The sequence below is a fragment of the Pongo pygmaeus genome, chromosome 2, assembly GCF_028885625.2.
Source record: "Pongo pygmaeus isolate AG05252 chromosome 2, NHGRI_mPonPyg2-v2.0_pri, whole genome shotgun sequence".
Lineage (NCBI taxonomy): Eukaryota > Metazoa > Chordata > Mammalia > Primates > Hominidae > Pongo > Pongo pygmaeus.
The window spans coordinates 33175089-33195109 of NC_085930.1; the positions used below are offsets into that span (position 1 = coordinate 33175089).

The 20021-nt window shown below is 38.0% G+C and overlaps 1 protein-coding gene across 2 annotated transcripts in view; it reads left to right on the top strand.

Moving 5' to 3' along the window:
- ADGRG7 (adhesion G protein-coupled receptor G7) overlaps positions 1–20021 on the top strand; it is an 83810-nt gene that overhangs the window by 11373 nt on the left and 52416 nt on the right. The window contains exons 2-6 of one of the 2 annotated variants that reach the window (XM_054479872.1): positions 8645–8758; positions 10768–10872; positions 13331–13443; positions 15756–15905; positions 17375–17475. In XM_054479872.1, coding sequence (XP_054335847.1) covers positions 8645–8758; positions 10768–10872; positions 13331–13443; positions 15756–15905; positions 17375–17475 — 583 coding nt within the window. Of the gene's footprint in view, positions 1–8644; positions 8759–10767; positions 10873–13330; positions 13444–15755; positions 15906–17374; positions 17476–20021 lie in introns of those variants that run through there. The other variant, XM_054479873.1, reaches the window with a different exon arrangement.

Sequence of the window (20021 nt, forward strand, 5' to 3'; positions counted from 1 at the left end):
CACGTTTTGGTAATTCTCACAATATGTCAAACTTTTTCATTATTATTATTTCCGTTATAGTGATCTGTGATCATAATCTTTGATGTTACGATTGCAATTGTTTTTGGGTGCCGTGAACCACGTCCATGTAAGATGGCAAACATAATCAATAATTGTTGTATGTGTTCTGACTGCACTACAGACTGGCAAATCCCTCAACTCTCATACACTTCTCAGGCCTCTCTATTCCCCAAGACACAACATCATTGAAATTAGGCCAATTAATAATCCCACAATGGCCTCTAAGTGTTTGAGGGAAAGGAAGAGTTGCATGTGTCTCACTTGGAATCAAAAGCTAGAAATGATTAAGTTTAGCGAGAAAGGCATGTGAAAGCTGAGAAAAGCAGAAAGCTAGCATGTTGTGCCAAACAGTTAGCCAAATTGTGATTGCAAAGGAAAAGTTATTCAAGGAAATTAAAATGCTACTCCAGTGAACACAAAAATGGTAAGAAAATAGAAGAGTCTATTTGCTGATATGGAGAAAATTTGAGTGGTCTGGATGGAAGATCAAACTAGCTACAACATTCCCTTAAGCTAAAGCCTAATCCAGAACAAGGCTCTAATTTGTTTCAATTCTATGGAGGCTGAGAGAGTTGAGAAAGCTGCAAAGGAAAAGTTGGAATCTAGCAGAGATTGGTTTACGAAGTTTAATGAAAGAAGCCATCTCCATAACATAAAAGTGCAAAGGAAAGCAGCAAGTGCTGAGGTAGAAGCTGCAGCAAGTTTTTCAGAAGATATAGATAAGATAATTGATGAAGACGACTACACTAAACAACAGATTTTCAGTGTATAAAACAGCCTTCTATAGAAAGAAGATGCCATCTAGGACTTTCACAGCTAGAGAGGAGAAGTCAACATTTGGCTCCAAACTTCAAAGGACAGGTTCTCTTGTTAGCAGCTAATACTGCTGGTGACCTAAAGCTGAAGCCAGTGTTCATTCACCAGTGGTTTCGAGATGAAACTGTTCCACTTCAGATCATTGGGTATTAGATTCTCATAAGGAGCATGCAACCTACATCTCTTGCATGCATAGTTCATGTCATGGTTCGTGCTCCTATGATAATCTAATGCTGCTGATCTGACAGGAGGCGAAGCTCCTGCTTAGGAGATAACACTCACTCACCCATGGCTCACCTCCTGCTACGTGGCCTGGTTCCTTACAGACCATGGACTGGTACCTGGGGCTGGGGACCCCTGTACTAGAGTTTTATAGTTTTGCATTTTATGTTAGATCTATGATTCATTTGAGATAGTTTTTGTGAAAGATGTAAGTCTATATATTCTTTTTTTTTGTTGTTTATGGTTGTCCAGTTGTTTCCACAACATTTGTTGAAAAGACTATCCTCTCTCCATTGAATTTCCCTTGCTTCTTTGTTGAGGAGCAGTTGACTATATTTGCATGGGTCTATTTATGGAGTCTCTATTCTATTCTATTAATCTATTTGTCTATTCTAGCGGGGTGTGAAATGATATTTAACTGTGGCTTTAATTTGTATTTCTCTGACGACTAAGATGCTGAGTCTTTTCACATGTTTATTGCCCATCCATATATTTTCTTTGGTTAAGTGTCTGTTCCAGTCTTTTGCCCACTTAAAAAAAGTGGGCTGCTTGGGTTCTTATTATTAATGTGTATTCTTCACAATTTACAAATTGCAATTCTAATCTACAATTAGATTTACAACTCTAATTTACACTTTTGGATACAATTCTTTTGTCAGATATATGTACTGCAAATATTTTCTCCCAGTTTGTGGCTTCCATTTTTATCTTCTTTTTTTTTTTTCCTTTTTTTTGAGATGGAGTCTCACTCTGTTGCCCAGGCTGGAGTGCAGTGGTATAATCTTGGCTCACTGCAACCTCTGCCTCCCAGGTTCAAGCCATCCTCCTGCCTCAGCTGGGACTACAGGCATGCGTCACCATGCCCAGAAAATTTTTGTATTTTTTTTTTTAGTAGAGACAGGGTTTTACCAGGTTGGCCAGGCTGGTCTCAAACTCCTGACCTCGGATAATCCGCCATCCTGGACTCCCAAAATGCTGGGATTACAGGCAGGAGCCACCGTATCTGGCCTATTTTTACCTTCTTAACAGTGCCTTGATGAGTTTTTAATTTGACTAAAGCTAATTATCAATTTTTTTCTTTTATTCTTAGTGCTTTTGGGTCGGTTAAAAAAAAATCTTTTGCCCCAAGTTGCAAATGTATTCTCCTATGTTTTCTTTGAGAAGCATTTTAGTTTTAGCTTTCTGATTTTAGGACTGATTTTAGTCCACCTCAGATTGAGTTTTGAGGGTGATTTGTTTATTCAGTTAGTCTAGTACCGTTTGTTGAAAAAACTTTCCCTTCTCAATTAAATTGCCTTGGTACGTCTTTAAAAAGATAATGGACCATATATGTTTTATCTATTTCTAACCTTTTGTTCTACTTCATTGATGTATTTGTCTACCTTTATGCTGATTCCATCCTGTCTTGATTGCCATGGCTTTATTTAAGTCATACCCTCAGTAATGTGAGCCTTCTAAATCTGTTCTTTTTTCCAATCTTTTAAAAAAATTTTATTTTACTTTAAGTTGCAAGATACAAGTGCAGAACTTGTAGGTTTGTTACACAGGTATACGTATGTGCTGCTGGTTTGCTGCACCTATCAACTTATCACGTAGGTTTTAAGCCCCACATGCATTAGCTATTTGTCTTAATGCTCTCCCTCCCCTTGCCCCCTAATCCCCAACAGGCCCCAGTGTGTGTTGTTCCCCTTCCTGTGTTCATGTGCTCTCATTGTTCAACTGCCACTTATGAGTGAGAACATGCAGTGTTTGGTTTTCTGTTCCTGTGTTAGTTTGCTGAGAATGATGTCTTCCAGCTTCATCCATGTCCCTGCAATGGACAGTATCTCATTCCTTTTTATGGCTGCATAGTATTCCATGGTGTATATGTACAAAATTTTCTTTATCCAGTCTATCATTGATGGACATTTGGGTTGGTTCCATGTCTTTGCTATTGTAAATAGTGCTGCAATAAACATACGGGTGCATGTGTCTTTACAGTAGAATGATGAGTATATATCCAGTAATGGGATTAGTGGGTCAAATGGTATTTCTGGTACTAGATCCTTGAGGAATTGCCACACTGTCTTCCAGAATGGTTGAACTAATTTACACTCCCACCAACAGTGTAAAAGCGTTCCTATTTCTCCACAGCCTTGCCAGCATATATTGTTTCTTAACTCTTTAATAATCACCATTCTGAGTGGTGTGAGATGTTATCTCTTTGTGGTTTTGATTTGCATTTCTCTAATGATCAGTGTGAAGTTGAGCTTGTTTTCATACGTTTGTTGGCTGTGTAAATGTCTTCTTTTGAGAAGTGTCTGTTCATATCCTCTGCCCACTTTTTGATAGGATCGTTTGTTTTTTTTCTTGTAAATTTGTTTAAGTTCCTTGTAGATTCTGTATATTAGACCTTTGCAATGAAGAGATTGCAAAAAATTTCTCCCATTCTGTAGGTTGCCTGTTCATTCTGATAATAGTTTATTTTGCTGTGCAGAAGCTCTTTAGTTTAATTAGATCCCATTTGTCAATTTTGGCTTTTGTTGCAATTGCTTTTGGTGTTTTCATCATGAAGTCTTTGCACATGCCTATGTCCTGAATGGTATTGCCTAGGTTTTCTTCTAGGGTTTTTATCATTTTGAGTTTTACATTAAAGTCTTTAATCCGTCTTGAGTTAATTTTTGTATAAGGTGTCAGGAAGGGGTCCAGTTTCAGTTTTCTGCATATGGCTAGCCAGCTTTCCCAGCACTATTTATTAAATAGGGAATCCTTTCCCTATTGCTTGTTTTTGTCCAGGTTGTTGAAGATCAGATGGTTGTAGATGTGTGGTGTTATTTCTGAGGTCTCTGTTCTGTTCCATTGGTCTATATATCTGTTTTGGCACCAGTACCATGCTGTTTTGGTTATTGTAGCCTTGTAGTATAGTTTGAAGTCAGGTAGCATGATGCCTCCAGCTTTGTTCTTTTTGCTTAGGATTGTCTTCACTATACAGGCTCGTTTTTGGTTCCATGTGAAATTTAAAGTAGTTTTTTCTAATTCTGTGAAGAATGTCAATGGTAGTTTGATGGGAATAGCATTGAATCTATGAATTGCTCTTGGCAGTATGGCCATTTTCACAATATTGATTCTTCCTATCCATGAAGATGGAATGTTTATCCATTTGTTTGTGTCCTCTCTTATTTCCTTGAGCAGTGGTTTGTTGTTCTCCTGGAAGAGGTTCTTCACATCCCTTGTTAGCTGTATTCCTAGGTATTTTATTCTCTTTGTAGAAATTGTGGTGGGAGTTCACTCATGATTTTGTTCCCTGCTTGTCTATTGTTGGTGTGTAGGAGTGCTTGTGATTTTTGCCCATTGATTTTGTATCCTGAGACTTTGCTGAAGTTGCTTATCGGTTTAAGGAGTTTTGGAGCTGAGACGATGGGGTTTTCTAAATATAGAATCATGTTGTTTGCAAACAGAGACAATTTGATTTCCTATTTGAATATCCTTTCTTTCTTTCTCTTGCCTGATTGCTCTGGCCAGAACTTCCAATACTATGTTGAATAGGGTTGGTGAGAGGGCCCATCCTTGGCTTGTGCCAGTTTTCAAAGGAAATGCTGCCAGCTTTTGCCCATTCAGTATAATATTGGCTGTGGTTTTATCATAAACAGCTCTTATTATTTTGAGATATGTTCCATCAATACCTAGTTTATTGGCAGTTTTTAACATGAAGGGATGTTGAATTTTTATTGAAGGCCTTTTCTGCATCTATTGAGGTGATCATGTGGTTTTTGTCACTGGTTCTGTTTATGTGATGGATTACATTTATTGATTTGCATATGTTGAACCAGCATTGCATCCTAGGGATGAAGCCATCTTGGTCATGGTGGATAAGCTTTTTGATGTGCTGCTGGATTCGGTTTCTGCATCGATATTCATCAGGGATATTGGTTTGAAGTTTTCTTTTGTGTGTGTGTGTTTCTGCCAGGTTTTGTTATCAGGATGATGCTGGCTTCATAAAATGAGTTAGGGAGGAGTCCCTCTTTTTCAATTGTTTGGAATAGTTTCAGAAGGAATGGTACCAGCTCCTCTTGGTATCTCTGGTAGAATTCAGCTCTGTGAATCCGTGTGGTCCTGGGCTTTTTTTGGTTGGTAGGCTAGTAATTATTGCTTCAATTTCAGAACTCGTTATTGATCTATTCAGGGATTTGACTTCTCGTTTTAGTCTTGTGAGGGTGTATGTGTCCAGGAATTTATCCATTTCTTCTAGATTTTCTAGTTTATTTGCATAGAGGTGTTCTTTTTGGCTTTTCTAAGTCTTTTGCATTTCCATAAATATTTTAAATCCGCTTGTTAATTTCTATAAAAAAACTTTCATTTATGGATTTTGACTGTATCAATTTGGGGAGAATAGACACCTTAGCAACTTTGAATCTTCCATCCATACAAGGCATATATCTCCATTTATTTAGATCTTTTAAAATTTATTTGAACAAGGTCAGGTGTGGTGGCTCATGCATGTAATCCCAGCACTTTGGGAGGCCAAGATGGGCGGATCATGAGGTCAGGAGTTCGAGACCAGCCTACTTAATATGGTGAAACCCCATTTCTACTACAAATACAAAAATTAGCTGGGCATGGTGGCGTGTGCCTGGAGTCCCAGCTACTCGGGAGGCTGAGGTAGAAGAATCGCTTGAACCTGGGAGGCAGAGGTTGCAGTGAGCCGAGATTGTGCCACTGCACTCCAGCCTAGGTGACAGAGCAAGATTCCGTCAAAAAAAAAAAAAAAAAAAATTATCTGGACAATGAGATCTTGTTAAGTAAATTTTGTTAGATTTATTTCCAAGAATTTTATAATTTTTGATGCTATTTTAAATGAAAATGATTTATACTTTTATATTTCAATTGTTTGTTGCTAATATGTGAAAATGTCTTTATTTTATGTCATCCAGTCTTGCTAAATTCACTTATTAATTACAGTAACTTTTTGGAGATATCTTAGCATTTTAAATATATTTGATGATATCATCCGCAATTCCTTCTAAACTTTACACTTTCGTTTCTTTTTCCTGCATATTGCACTAGCTAGCATCTTCAGCACCACGTTGAATCAAAGTGGTTATAGCAATTATATTGAACTCTGTTTTTGTCAGTCTTAGGAGAGAAAGTATTCAATATTACACTGTTAAGTATGATATTTGTGGTAGGTTCTTCACCAGTGATTTTATCAGTTTGAAGAAGTTCTCTTTTATTTCTCATTTGCTGAGAGTTTAAAAAAAGTCAGATGCTTTTTGTCTCCTGCATTTATTGAGATGATCATGAAGTTTTTCTCCTTTATTCTATCATATGATTAATTAAATTAATTGATTTTCTATTGAGTGCTAACCTAACCTTGCATCCCTGGGATAAATCTCACTTGGTCATGATGTATTATTAGTTTTATATGTTGAGAGATTTGACTTCCTGCTATTTTTAAAGGATTTTTTTGGCATCTGTGTAAATGTGATTTATTGGCCTGTAACTTTATTTTCTTGTAATGTCTTTGTCAGATTTTGGTATAAGGGTTATCCTGGCATTATGAAATGATTTGGGAAGTTTCTTCCTTTCTTTATTTTCTAAAAGAGTTTGTATGAGATTGGTATTATTTCTTTTCTAATTTACGAGTAAAACTATCTGGGCTGGCAGTTGGATACTTTCAGGATTTTCTCCTTATCTTTGGGTTTCAGCAGTTTGACTGACTATGAAGTGTCTATGCATAGTTTTTCTTGCATTTGTTTTTCTTGTGATTTTTCTGAGCCTCTTGCATCTATGAGCTGAAGTTCTTAATAAAATTTGGGAAATTTTGACCATGATTTCTTCTGATATTTTATCTTCACTATTCCTTCTCTTTTCCCCTTCTAGGACTCCAATTGCTTTTGTGTTAGACAATATTTTGATATTGTCCCATAGATTCTTGAAGCTCTGTTTATTTTTTAAAATCTTTTTTCTCCCTGGATTTGAGAGTAATTTCTACACAGACTTTGAGCTCCTTTTCTATATGGCTCCTTCTATTCTGGGATATCTACCTTCAATTTCCGGTTGTTCTTGTAGCCCCAAAGAGTTTCCTGTATACCTTAACCCATTAAGACTGTGGCTTTCTGATCAAGTTTCAGCCACTTCTGCCATAGAGACTGGGTAGTGACCTTAGTGGAAATATTATAGAAACTTGGAATACCTTTCAGTTTCTGCCTGTTTTTCATTGCTGTCCAATGCCGTCAAGTAGTTTTTTTAAAAACGTTTGTGCATATATTAAAATTGTTATTTATGAGAGGGTTAATATGGTACTATCTATTCCATCATTATTGAAACTAGAACTCTGCCTCTTGTATTTTTTTTTTTTTTTTGAGATAGAGTCTTACTGTGTCACCCAGGCTGGAGTGCAGTGGTGTGATCTCAACTCACTGCAACCTCCGCCTCCCACGTTCAAGTGATTCTCATGCCTCAGCCTCCCGAGTAACTGGGACTACAGGCAGGCACCACCACACCAGGATAATTGTTGTATTTTTAGTAGAGATGAGGTTTCACCATATTGCTCAGGCTGGTCTCGAACTCCTGACCTCAAGTGATCCGCCCACCTCGGCCTCCCAAAGTGTTGGGATTAGAGGTGTAAGCCACTGCACACAACCATATTCTTCCACTTAATTTGTTCACCTTTCACTCTGTTTTACAATTTAGAAACCCTGCTATCCCCAACTCAAAATAACTAGTCATTAGATCCTAACAATTCTTTCTCAGGTATGCTTCCTGAACGTAGTGACATCTAACTTTCCTAGAGTCACTGCTTGAGTTCTAGTTCTCATTTAACTGGTTTTCCTTGCCCCTTAGCCTCAGTCATTTCCCATACTCCTTCACTTATCCTCCTAAAAAAATTCCTTATTATGTTACTCCTTTGTTTTATGACCCCTCTAAGGTTCCTTCAAGATTAAGTCTTCTTGGTTTGGTTTATAAAGTCCCTTCCAATTGAATCTATGTCCTGATGTTGTTCCACATAGAACCAATGCTAGATGTTAAATTCTTTTCTGTTCCTTAGACACATCAGAACTTTCCATGTTTTTGTGATTTTTGCACTTTATATCCTGCCTACTTGGGTCACCCATTTTCATCTGGTTTTTCAAGATGTAATTTTAAACTCTGGTCCACATACTAGCTCTTCCCAGGTCTTCGTGGCTAGGTTACCTCTGTCGTCAACCTCTCTCCTATGTGTTTTTACTGTACTTATAAGTCTCCATGTTGACTCTATCTATCTATCTATCTATCTATCTACTTACCATCTATATAATTTCTGATTTCTCAGGGGATTCTAATCTCCTTGGTCAAAGCATTATGTCTTTCAACTATGTCTTTTTGGTATCCATAGCATCTAGTAAGCATTGTACATCTGGTGTAGATTCTCAGTGTATATTTTATTAATGATGATATTACAAAGAATATTTCTTAGCAATGATACTCAAAGCAGTGGTTTTATGTGTAGAAATTAAGTGGCCACAGGCATCAAAGGAGAAATGAATCAGCCAGTTCATGACTATTCTGTTATTTATTGTTTCTTTAGGAAAATCTACTTCCTCATCAAGCACCCCTACAGAGTTCTGCAGGAATGGTGGAACCTGGGAAAATGGCAGATGTATTTGTACAGAAGAGTGGAAAGGACTGAGATGTACAATTGGTAAATTACTTGGGATGATGCTAAAGTGTAAGGTTTACGTCACTCTTGTGTTAATAAGAATAGCAATAAAGCTTCTAGAAGCTTCAGTTAATGGTTACAGAAACAATGGACATAATGATGATGGCTTTAGGATGTGTTTATCAGCTCAATAGTAAAAGTTGAGTTGTCTTCTTGGGCAATTTATCAGTATATTCAATGCACCTTATCTGTTTCCTGACTACTAAGTTTTTCTGCAAACTCACAGTCGTGTTTCCTGGCTGCAATGACTAATCCAGGGCAATGAATGACATGATTCTCTCAGGTCCTTTCAATTGGTAATATGCCATAATACCCCATTTCAAATATCACCACTCTAATATATTTAACTTTTCTGAAATCAAGATGCATCTTCCTAAGTATATACTTATATTAAATTTTTATCTTTTCTTCCTTTACCTTGAAGAGTTGTTATTAAGTTAGTGGTTTGATTTCAATCAATTGTGTCTCAGAATCAAAGTTCAAGGCCATTTTTAAATTTGAGGTGTGCATCCCAACACTGTACATTTCATGCTGTCTGCTTAGGGTTCAGAGCCCTAGATATCCACTGCTATCATTTCCTATACTCCTACCGGTCAATAGATCCCACAGACCCCATGAATTTGCCTTTTTGCTTTGCCCACATCCTCATGATACCGTTGCCCACTATAGGCTCTATATTTTTAGTTCTGAAGATTCCAACTAATCTGTTACAGTATCCTAGCGCACATTCCCTCTCTACTCAGGTTTATATTGTGCACATTTTAACTGGAACCTGTTATCTGTGGGCGGCAAGCCACCCAGGCGCCTAGGGAAGAGACCAAGGACACGAGCTGTTCCAGTATAATAAAATATAAAACAAGAATAGTTATACCAGATATAGATCTTAGATATGATTATATATGAATATCATTAATCATTAGTTGGTAGTAATTACTCTTTATCCCAATATTATAATAATCCTCGCTCTATAATCATAACCTAAGAAAAACCAGGCCATACAGAGATAGGAGCTGAGGGGACATAGTGAGGTGTGACCAAAAAAACAACAGTGCGAGCCTTCTGTTATGCCCGGACAGGGCCACCAGAGGGCTCTTTGGTCTAGCGGTGACGCCAGGGTCTGGGAAGACGCCCGTTGCCAGGCGGACCGTGGTCTAGCGGTAGCGAAAAGTGTCAAGGAACGACACCCGCTACTTAGCAGACCAGGAAAGGGAGTCTCCCTTTCCCCGGGGGAGTTTAGAGAAGACTCTGCTCCTCCACCTCTTGTGGAGGGCCTGACATTAGTCAGGCTTGCTCGCAGTTATCTGGAGGCCTAACTGTCTCCCTGTGATGCTGTGCTTCAGTGGTCACGCTCCTAGTCCGCCTTCATGTTCCATCCTGTACACCTGGCTCTGCCTTCTAGATAGCAGTAGAAAATTAGTGAAAGTACTAAAAGTGTCTGATATGCAGAAATAATGGCGTAAGCTGTCTTTCTCTTTGTCTCCTCTCTCTCTCTCTGCCTGGGCTGCCAGGCAAGGAAGGGCCCCCTGTCCAGTGGACACATGACCCATGTGACCTTAGCTATCATTAGAGATGACTCACACTCTTTACCCTGCCCCTTTTGCTTTGTATCCAATAAATAACAGTGCAGCCAGACATTCGGGGCCACTATCGGTCTCCGCACATTGGTGTTAGTGGTCCCCCAGGCCCAGCTGTCTTTTCTTTTATCTCTTTATCTTCTGTCTTTATTTCTACACTCTCTCGTCGCCGCACACAGGGAGAGACCCACTGACCCTGTGGGGCTGGTCCCTGCAGTTATCTAACATACTAGTTATTCTAATGGCAATAACTTAACCAGATAGGAAAGTATAGAAGTTCCTCACAGGCCAGTGGGTTCTATAAGCCTTCAATTGCCTTTCAAATTTCACTGCATAGGTTCTGACCTTTGACTTTTATCTGGTTTCAATTTTTTTAAAGTATGATTTATAATAAAGAATTTTTTCTCTTTATTACAGCTAATTTTTGTGAAAATAGTACCTATATGGGTTTTACTTTTGCCAGAATCCCAGTGGGCAGATATGGACCATCCTTGCAAACATGTGGCAAGGATACTGCAAATGGTATGTGTTTTCCCAAACATTTACTCTATTTACGCATAAGAATTACTATGCTGAGTCATACCTCTCATACCTCCTACTAGTGTTAGGTCCCTGAAGGGCATCAGGAAAGGTTTTGTGGAAGGACTTAACTCCCTTTCGTGATGGTAACGTTCAAAACTTAAGGTAGTATCTCACAAAATCTTAAATTTCCCAACAGTTTCATATGAATCAGTTGTTTGTGAATTTCTCTGAATCTTTCCTTAATGGGTTTATTTTTCCAGCTTTTGCTTTCTCCTGGAGTTCAATTAAATTGACATTTGCTCCTTTAGTTATATAATTTTAAAAAATGTTCTAATCAGCCAAAATTATGGACTTGTGTAGTATTTATTTTCAGATTTCATCTTTCCAGGTAGAGATGCATGGTTAAGTCTGTTCATAGTTGGTAGTCCTTCACCTTTTTGGTCATTTTAGTTATCCATCTTGGAACATTCTCTAGCTTCATTCTACTTTTCTTAACGTGACTACCTTACTTGTACGGAAGCATTCAGAGAGTGAAAGAGTAAATAGTATTTTCTATTTCTAGTATGGTCCCTGATAATATCCAAGATTTTGATGATTCCTTTCAGTGCCACATTGGGTGATATCTTCTGAGTGTAGGCTTTAGGAATTCCTAGATTCTATCCTGAGAACCAGAGCCTATTATGCCATATAATTTCCACTAATGTTTTACCTGTCCCTTGTTTGCCTTGACTTGCATCTGTGCAATCCTACTTCTCACATCTTCCTGCAGGTAATTCGCTACTTCCTATGGAACTAGATATCTCAAGAATACAGCCAATTCTAGATCATTCACAAAAATGTTTGATAAAACTACTGCCGGCAATGGCCCCGAAGAGAATGTGACATTTTATTTAGATATTTATTTTTGTATGTGTCAAGGGAACTCTGAAACATTAAACAAATTAAATGAATTGCTCTTTTTAAATTACTTTTTATCTTATTATTATGAGAAATTATGCAGATCTGTATTTGATTTGTGGAATTCAAATTGCTTCCACCCATATATATCCTTGTGTTAGTCCATTCTTGCATTGCTATAAAGAAATACCTGAAATGCCATATCAGTCATGCTTACTCAAGTATTCATGATCCTACTCTATCCATAAGTCCTCCTGAATTTTTTACTCAGAGCGTAAAAGGGGCTTCTACCATGTTGACACTATGTATACTATATATACCATACTATACTATATGGTATGCTATTGGTACCTATTGTCTTGATTTTATATGTTTTGTGTGTCCTAAATATTTCATAATGGTTTATAAAACAGATACAACTTACAAAACATAACTGTGCTACTGAATTAGGAAGAGTAAAAGTGTCAGTAACATACCCATGAAGAGTCATCACGCTTGTTTAATATATATTAATTCTTTGGGACAAGAGACTCAACATTTTGTATTTGGTTATTAATTTTTCCTTTCTGAGCACCTATTATAAAAACATGTTTATAATATTTACCCTCAAATTTCAGATTGAGCCTATAATTTTACAGATTTGGATTCTAACTGTTGGCAATTTTCCTTTTAGTTTTATATTAATAATTACTTCTTATTACTCAATATTATATACCAGATGATCAAAATACTTTTCAATGATTTTTGAGTGGGGATATTTACACTTTTAGGTAACATTGAGGAAAAGATGCATCTGACATGTGTCCACTTAAAAGTTATTTATAGCCCATAAATATGTTAGAAATTTTCATTATGTCATGGTGTAGAGGTGAAGCCGTCATATAAATTGAGTGACTCCAACTTTGTGCTTTACATGTTATTGAAGCAATCCCTAATTTCAGTGTTTCTAGTTGTTGTCCCAAGAAGGAGCTGCCCAAAGCTGGTCCTGAGGAAAAATCTACCTTTTGGTCAGCTGTCCCTGTAATTATGATTTTTTTCTATAGCAACTACTTAAGTACTAACTACAGGAAGGCAGTGAGGCAGGGAGGCTTAAGTGATAATCCTGGGAAATAACCAAATGACCCAGCAAACATTTATTGAGAGGCAACCAAACATCTAATAAATACAATAGAATATAACAGAACTCTTTGCCTTTCAGCTGTTATCCAGATTTGCATAAAGCAGTCAAGATCAACATATAATTCAGTATCTATTAGGAACTTTTCATATTGTTTCTAGTCTCTCAGCCTAGCATTCTCTCATCATATCCACTTCAAAGCCATTATGTACCTTATTGTTGAAAGGTAAATCTTATTTGAAGACATCAAAGGAAGGAAATAGTCAACTGATCTTTTGAAGTCCAGATTCAAAAATCAAGACAATAAGTGGTATCTGCCTAAAAATAATAGGCAATAATTTTTAATAAATTATAACTTTTAATAAAAATTAGTCATTGCCTAAAAATAATAGGCAATAATTTTAATAAATACTTATTTTTAATAAAAAATTCTTTTTATTAAAGCGGGCAATCCAATGGCAGTCCGGTTGTGCAGTCTCTCTCTATATGGAGAGATAGAATTACAAAATGTGACAATAGGAAATTGCAATGAAAATCTGGAAACCCTGGAAAAGCAGGTATGCCATATGACTCACTGATGGGCAACTGGAAGAAGTTCTGATTCTGTGCAGTTTCTGTTCTTCAGATACCTGATGGTCAAATCAATGCTTTTAAAACTCTCAAATTAGTAATAACAAAAACTAGTGACTAAAGCCACTCTTATTTATTTATTTATTTATTTATTTATTTATTTATTTTGAGACCTAATTTTGCTCGTGTCGCCCAGGCTGCAGTGCAATGACACCGTCTCGGCTCACTGTAACCTCTGCCCCCCAGGTTGAAGCAATCCTCCTGCGTCAGCCTCCTGAGTAAGCTGGGATTACTTATACCACCATGCCCGACTAATTTTTGTATTTTTAGTAGAGACAGAGTTTCACCATGTTGGCTAGGCTGGTCTCGAACTCCTGACCACAGGTGATCTGCCTGCCTTAGCCTCCCAAAGTGCTGGGATTACAGGCGTAGTAAGCCACCGCACCTGGCCGCCACTCTTATTTTTAAAAGTTGACATCTGTTTGTGAAAAAGGATAGTTGTTTCATCAAATTTCACGATAATCAATAGCACATTAAAAATGGCTTCATCTTTGTAGACCAGTGAAGTTTTGACTGGATATAGATCCCTGACATTTGAGACCAAAGGAAAGCCTCTTGATGGTGTAACTGGACCAGAATGAGGAGAAAGAAACTATTATCAAAGACCCTTTGAAACAGGAAACTCCAAACCTGATGCGGGTCTCAGGGCAGTATCTATGAGCAGGTGAAACAGAAAGTACATCTAACTAGATGTTTTTTCATGCAGATTAAGTTATTTTGACCAAAGTTGTACCTAAATGCACATGCATGGAAGAGCTAACACTAGGGGACAAGCAAGGGGAGGAAGAGGAAACCAACCTTTATGTACAGCCTTTCATGTGCCTGGCATGTTGCATATGTTATCACATTTAATTCTTATAAAACTTCTGTGTGTTGAATGTTATTCCCATATTATAAATAATTATAGCCAATAACACTTACTAACTGTTGAGCACCTACTGCATGCCAAATATTGTGTCAAATATTGATGTATTTATTAGTTTATCATATTTAATTTTTATAACACCATAAATAGGTGTTAATGTACACATTTTATAGATGAGGAAAATGGGGTTCTGAAAGGTGAAGCATTTTGCCTAGTGACCACAGCCAAAAAGTGACAGAGCTGTTCTTTATTTTAAAGTTTGCATTGTATTACCCTGACTCCCTAATCACAGATGGGCAGGGTAGGGGTTGGGTGGGGACAGAAGTTGGAGAGTGGATGTGGCTGCCAACCACACAAGTTGTGCCAACCCACAGATTGGGGAAAGATGCTAAATTTGGAATCTGGCAAACCAGTGTTTGGTTCCTAGCTCTGCCACTTCTAAGCTGTGTGAAACTTGGTTGAGCTCCCTAACTTCTCTTGAGGGTGCACAACTCACAAAGTTGTTTTGCTTATTAAATGTGGTAACACCTGTAAACATCTAACAGAGTGCCTAGCACATAGCAGGGATCTAGCAATTGAATTAGGGTTATTTGTTTCCGTCTACTCATTGGATATTGTTTCTGACACTTACCCAAGTGTGAATAGCCTGTAACATTGGTATAATTTGTGAAATGATGCTGCCATCTAGTGAAAACCAAGAGACACACACACACACACACACACACACATGCACACACACGTGCGCATGCATGGACACCCAGCTTCACCAATGACAATATGGATTGGCATGTTTTAGCCTCACAACACAGAGCCCTGGGGCTAACTGGCACCTAGAGAGGTCGTCTTGGCCAGTGCTTCCCAAACTACCAGTGCTGAAAAGCCAGTTAAAAAATTTTGAACCCATTGCACACCAATATTTTTGTGAAATACCATAAAAATAAATTACTGGAAAAATGAAATAAAAAATGTATAAAATACAAACCAAAATTTTAGAACTATCAGATTCAACAGCAAAAAATTGCTATATACATCTCTGACCAATTGCTTTAAGTTTCTGTGCTTATCTCTCTACGACCTTTGTAACACACAGTGAACCAGTGCTGGCCCATGGATACACTCTAGTAGCCCCAATCTAGCTAAGGCAGCTCCTTATAGTTAATCAATCCTGTCAAACAGGAAAGGCTGGGAAAACCACTGGTCTGCATGTACTTTGTCCTTTACACAAGGAAGGATGCAAACGTGGAAAACTGAGTGGACATGGTGTTCAGGAGATTGAGGCTCAGCTAAATTCCAGCTTATTTACCTGCAGTTGCTTACAAAGTGTTTGGACATAATTGTGTAAAGCTAGGGTTTTTTTTCTGGTTTTTAAAACAGGTAAAGGATGTCACAGCACCACTTAATAACATTTCTTCTGAAGTCCAGATTTTAACATCTGATGCCAATAAATTAACTGCTGAGAACATCACTAGTGCTACCCGAGTGGTTGGACAGATATTCAACACTTCCAGAAATGCTTCACCTGAGGTAAAACTCACAAAGCTTTAAAAAAAATTTTTTTTTTATCTTTAGAGGGGGTGTTGGGAAAGAAAGAGAGATGTCCTGAATTCCACTCCTTATTCCACAATATGGTTTGAGCATGGTTTAGGTTGCTTAAAGGCATTTTGCATAGCACTCCTGAGAGATGCTCAAAGATATTAAAAAAAGGGCCTCTTGTCCAAATATTTTAGGATATTCATAATGATCATTATTGTGTTGTCTTTTTTTTTGAGACAGAGTCTCATTCTATCACCCAGGCTGGAGTGCAGTGGCACAATCTCAGGTCACTGCAACCTCTGCTTTCCGGATTCAGGGGTTCAAGTGATTCTCAGGTCTCAGCCTCCCAAGCAGCTGGGACTACAGGCACACACCACCACACCTGGCTATCATGTTAAGTCTTTTAGGAAGTCCTGGAATGCATAAGTCTACTTCACCTTATGAATATGTTTACCAACTACATTTGACCTTACCATCCCTAGTGCATTCCAAGTAAATAGTGTTTCAAGAATTTAATTTGGAACATGTGATTTTAAACTGCGATGCATTTCTATTAAGAATATCTACATTTTAGTCTTGGCTTTCTGAAAACTTTAAGCCTAGTTTACATTCCTGATATTTTAACTTGCTAAACCCTGGTACTTGAAAACAAGTATATTCAACATTTACTAATTGGTATAGCTGGATAGTGACCAAACAGGGCTACAAACCACCAATATGGACTCACCTAGTGCACAGGTTGAATATCAGCATGCCCTGAAAATAGCTACTCCTTTCTTCCATTCCCTTTAAATGTTTATTTCAGAAAAAAAAATTGAAACATTTTTCCTACTAAAAAGTAAGTGGAATTCAAGTTAATAAAAATGGAATTGAAAGAGAAAATATTGACCTCCAAATGTAGAATTAATGGGAAGATTAACTAGTAGGCAGAAGGGCTTCAACACTCCCAAAGAGGGAAGATAAATAGTAATCAAACGCCAAAAGATCATCTCTCTGACACACTCCTGAGTTACTGATTGAAAGAAAACTACAAATAATTTTACTAAGTCTAACAGGTATACTAAGTATAACTTAGTTATGCTAAGTCTTATAAGCTGTGATTTTTAACAACCAGAATACTGCACTCTTCTTATTTTGTTTCTGCTTTTGTATCCAAGCATTTGATTTTGTGTTCTTGGAGTTTGGTGGGGAGTCTGTGAAAGATCTTGCTATGAGGTCGAATTCAGAGACTTAAAACTCCTAATTCACTACCTTAATTTATATTTTCACTTTGCCTTATCTTGATTCTCTCTGTCATCTTATGTGGATCAAAGAATAAACCTTTAATTTTGTAAAATGCTTGCCTCTACATTATTATATCAGTGATGCCACTTGCTACTACAATGATTCATGATGATAATGATGGTGATGATAATGTATGATATATGCTTCTCTGATGATCAGTGTCTTCTCTTTGGCAGGCAAAGAAAGTTGCCATAGTAACAGTGAGTCAACTCCTAGATGCCAGTGAAGATGCTTTTCAAAGAGTTGCTGCTACTGCTAATGATGATGCCCTTACAACGTAAGCACAAATTCAATTTGGAAAGAAAACTTGACTAAGTGCTGTTTACTTTCCTAGGCTAAAGTATTAACAGAGATATCTTTATTTCTCTCATGGATGCAGTAACTGACTGATTCCTCTGGAATGTAGATAAGAGCTGTGACTTTCCACTTGACCTTCAGTTACCAGATGGAGTGGTATATGTTACCTCCTGCATCCAGGGGTGCTGGCCATGGCCTGGGAGATAGGGAGTAACTGGGCTGATTTAGATTAGAACTTGTTTTCCTCACCTTAGTTTGGCATGACCAAGGGGCAACTTCCATGCACGGCAAGATCTCTTCCAACTTCTTTTGCAACACATAGAGCTACAAAGAACAGCTCACTTTGCAGGACATACTGCCATCCCCCAAGCTGCACCTCACTTCTCTCTCTCCAAGGCCCTGGTGTATTTTGATTATTTTCCTTAGCTTTCCTCTTGATCCCTTCATGAGACTTTTGATAGGGGTGCCCCGTTTACTCAGCCCACCCCACTCAACCCCTTGTGTGAGGGAATGTGTAGATGAGCAAGTGTGGGAATCAGCCAGTCACTTCTCCACTGGCAGGAGCAAACTCTGTGCAGGCCCCACGGCAGCATCCAGATAGGGTGCCTGCAACCCCAAGGCCCCAGAGGGTATGTTACAATGCTCTCTTAGCTCCACCATCCATGGACAGCATTGCATTATCAGCCCAGTGGGCCCTTTGCCTTGTCACATGGGGTGGCTGCCCTCCGCCAGTGAAGGCAAAGGGCCAGTGTAACAGCCTTTTTGGGTACCTGCACTTGGTGGGTCCCAAATTCTTGTCCAGTGCCCAAGAAGAATTAGGTCATCAGGACAAATTGAAGGATGGTGAATGTAGAGAATTTTATTAAGTGATGAGGGCGGCTGTCAGTGGAGAGGGGAGCTGGAAAGCAGGTGGGAAGGGCAGGTTGCTCTCCCCTGAAGTCAAGTCACCTCTCAGCCTCTCTCCTCCGAAGTCAGGTTGCCTCTCACTGTCTCTGAAGTCAAGACACCTACCTCTTCCTGACATCCAGCCACTTCTCTTCTCTACCAGCTGAGTCTGGGGTCTTTTTAGGCACAGGATGGGGGAGTGGGGCAGGCTGTAGTTTTGGAAAAGGCAACATTTGATTGGTAAAAAGACATTATTCAGAAAGAACCAACCAATGGGAGAGAGTGGGTAAACAGGGATTGAAGTTCTCACTTTGGGTTTCAGACTACTTTTGGCATGAAGATTTCCCCCTGGGATCCACCCGTGTCTGCTTAGAGTTTCTCTGCCTCCTCCCTTTCTGACCAACACTACGTTGAAAAAAAAAAAAAAGAGAACTCTACCTGCTTTCTCTCTTTTTTCCTCCTTTGTTCTGGATTACTGTTTGTTGAATATTTGTATTAAAACTCATGTACTTTATTCATAGAGGCCCCTTGTTGGTATTCACTGTATTTGTACCTTATGTACACTTGTCAAAACCCTTTTAAAACTTACATCAGCATGCATGCTTATTGTAGAAAAATAAGAAAATAGGTAGCTTAGCAAAATTTAAAAAATTATCTTACCTTTATTAACCTGTTGGTGTATAGTCCAGGATTTTTTCCTCTGTTTGTGTGTGTGTGTGTGTATGTATGTATATGTATATTACATACTATATTGATTCATAACTTGCTTTTGTCACTTAATACCTTACAAACTTTTTTCTATAAACATCTTTTATGTAAATATATACACATCTACATCATAATTTTAGTTTACTGCATTATATGAATAAACTTTTATTGAACCGGTTCTCTGCTCAGCAGCTGGACATTTACATTGCTGGAAGTCTTTTAATGTTCTAAGTAATTAGCATTCTGGTACATAATCTTTATTTACATGACCCATTATTTCCTCAGGAGAAATTCCTGGAAGTAGTTCTTAGTTTTCTAATGATTATGACCAGTACCTACTTAGTGTTGAATTTTCAAAGTAGAAAAAGCACAAAGGCACAAAATAGAGCATTCAAAGATTATAATTCTGAGAGGTGGTGGTAGAGGTTGAGTGAACAGTTTTATTGGCATACTTTGTGACTTCAGATTTCAATAGGAGTCTGGACCCTTCTCGTGGAGAATGTGGATGTCTCTCATTTTTTCTTGACATATGAGAAGGAAGTGGCCATGGGGTCCAGAGTCTATGTTCAGTGAACAGAGAGGCCAAGAGCCATAGTGGGCTCCCTTCAGAGCTGAAAGCTTTGTGTTTGCAGAGTCTTGCTAGACGGGAGGAATGAATGTTTTTAGTGAGAAAGCTGAGAAAAGAGAAGTTGTGGGATTTGAACATCACAGGTCACAAAAAAGATAGGAACATTTTCCTGAAAATAAACAATTATGAATTTTACTGGCTTAATATATAAAGGAAAATGCAATCTTGTGTGATTTTTATGCAATATCCAAATAGTTTTAAAGGAGGTGGTTAGAGGATAAATAAAAATTTAAAGTATACAATACATTGAACCTTAAAATGGTGTAAACATGCTCAATTTCTCCTTTTATCACTCTGAATTTATA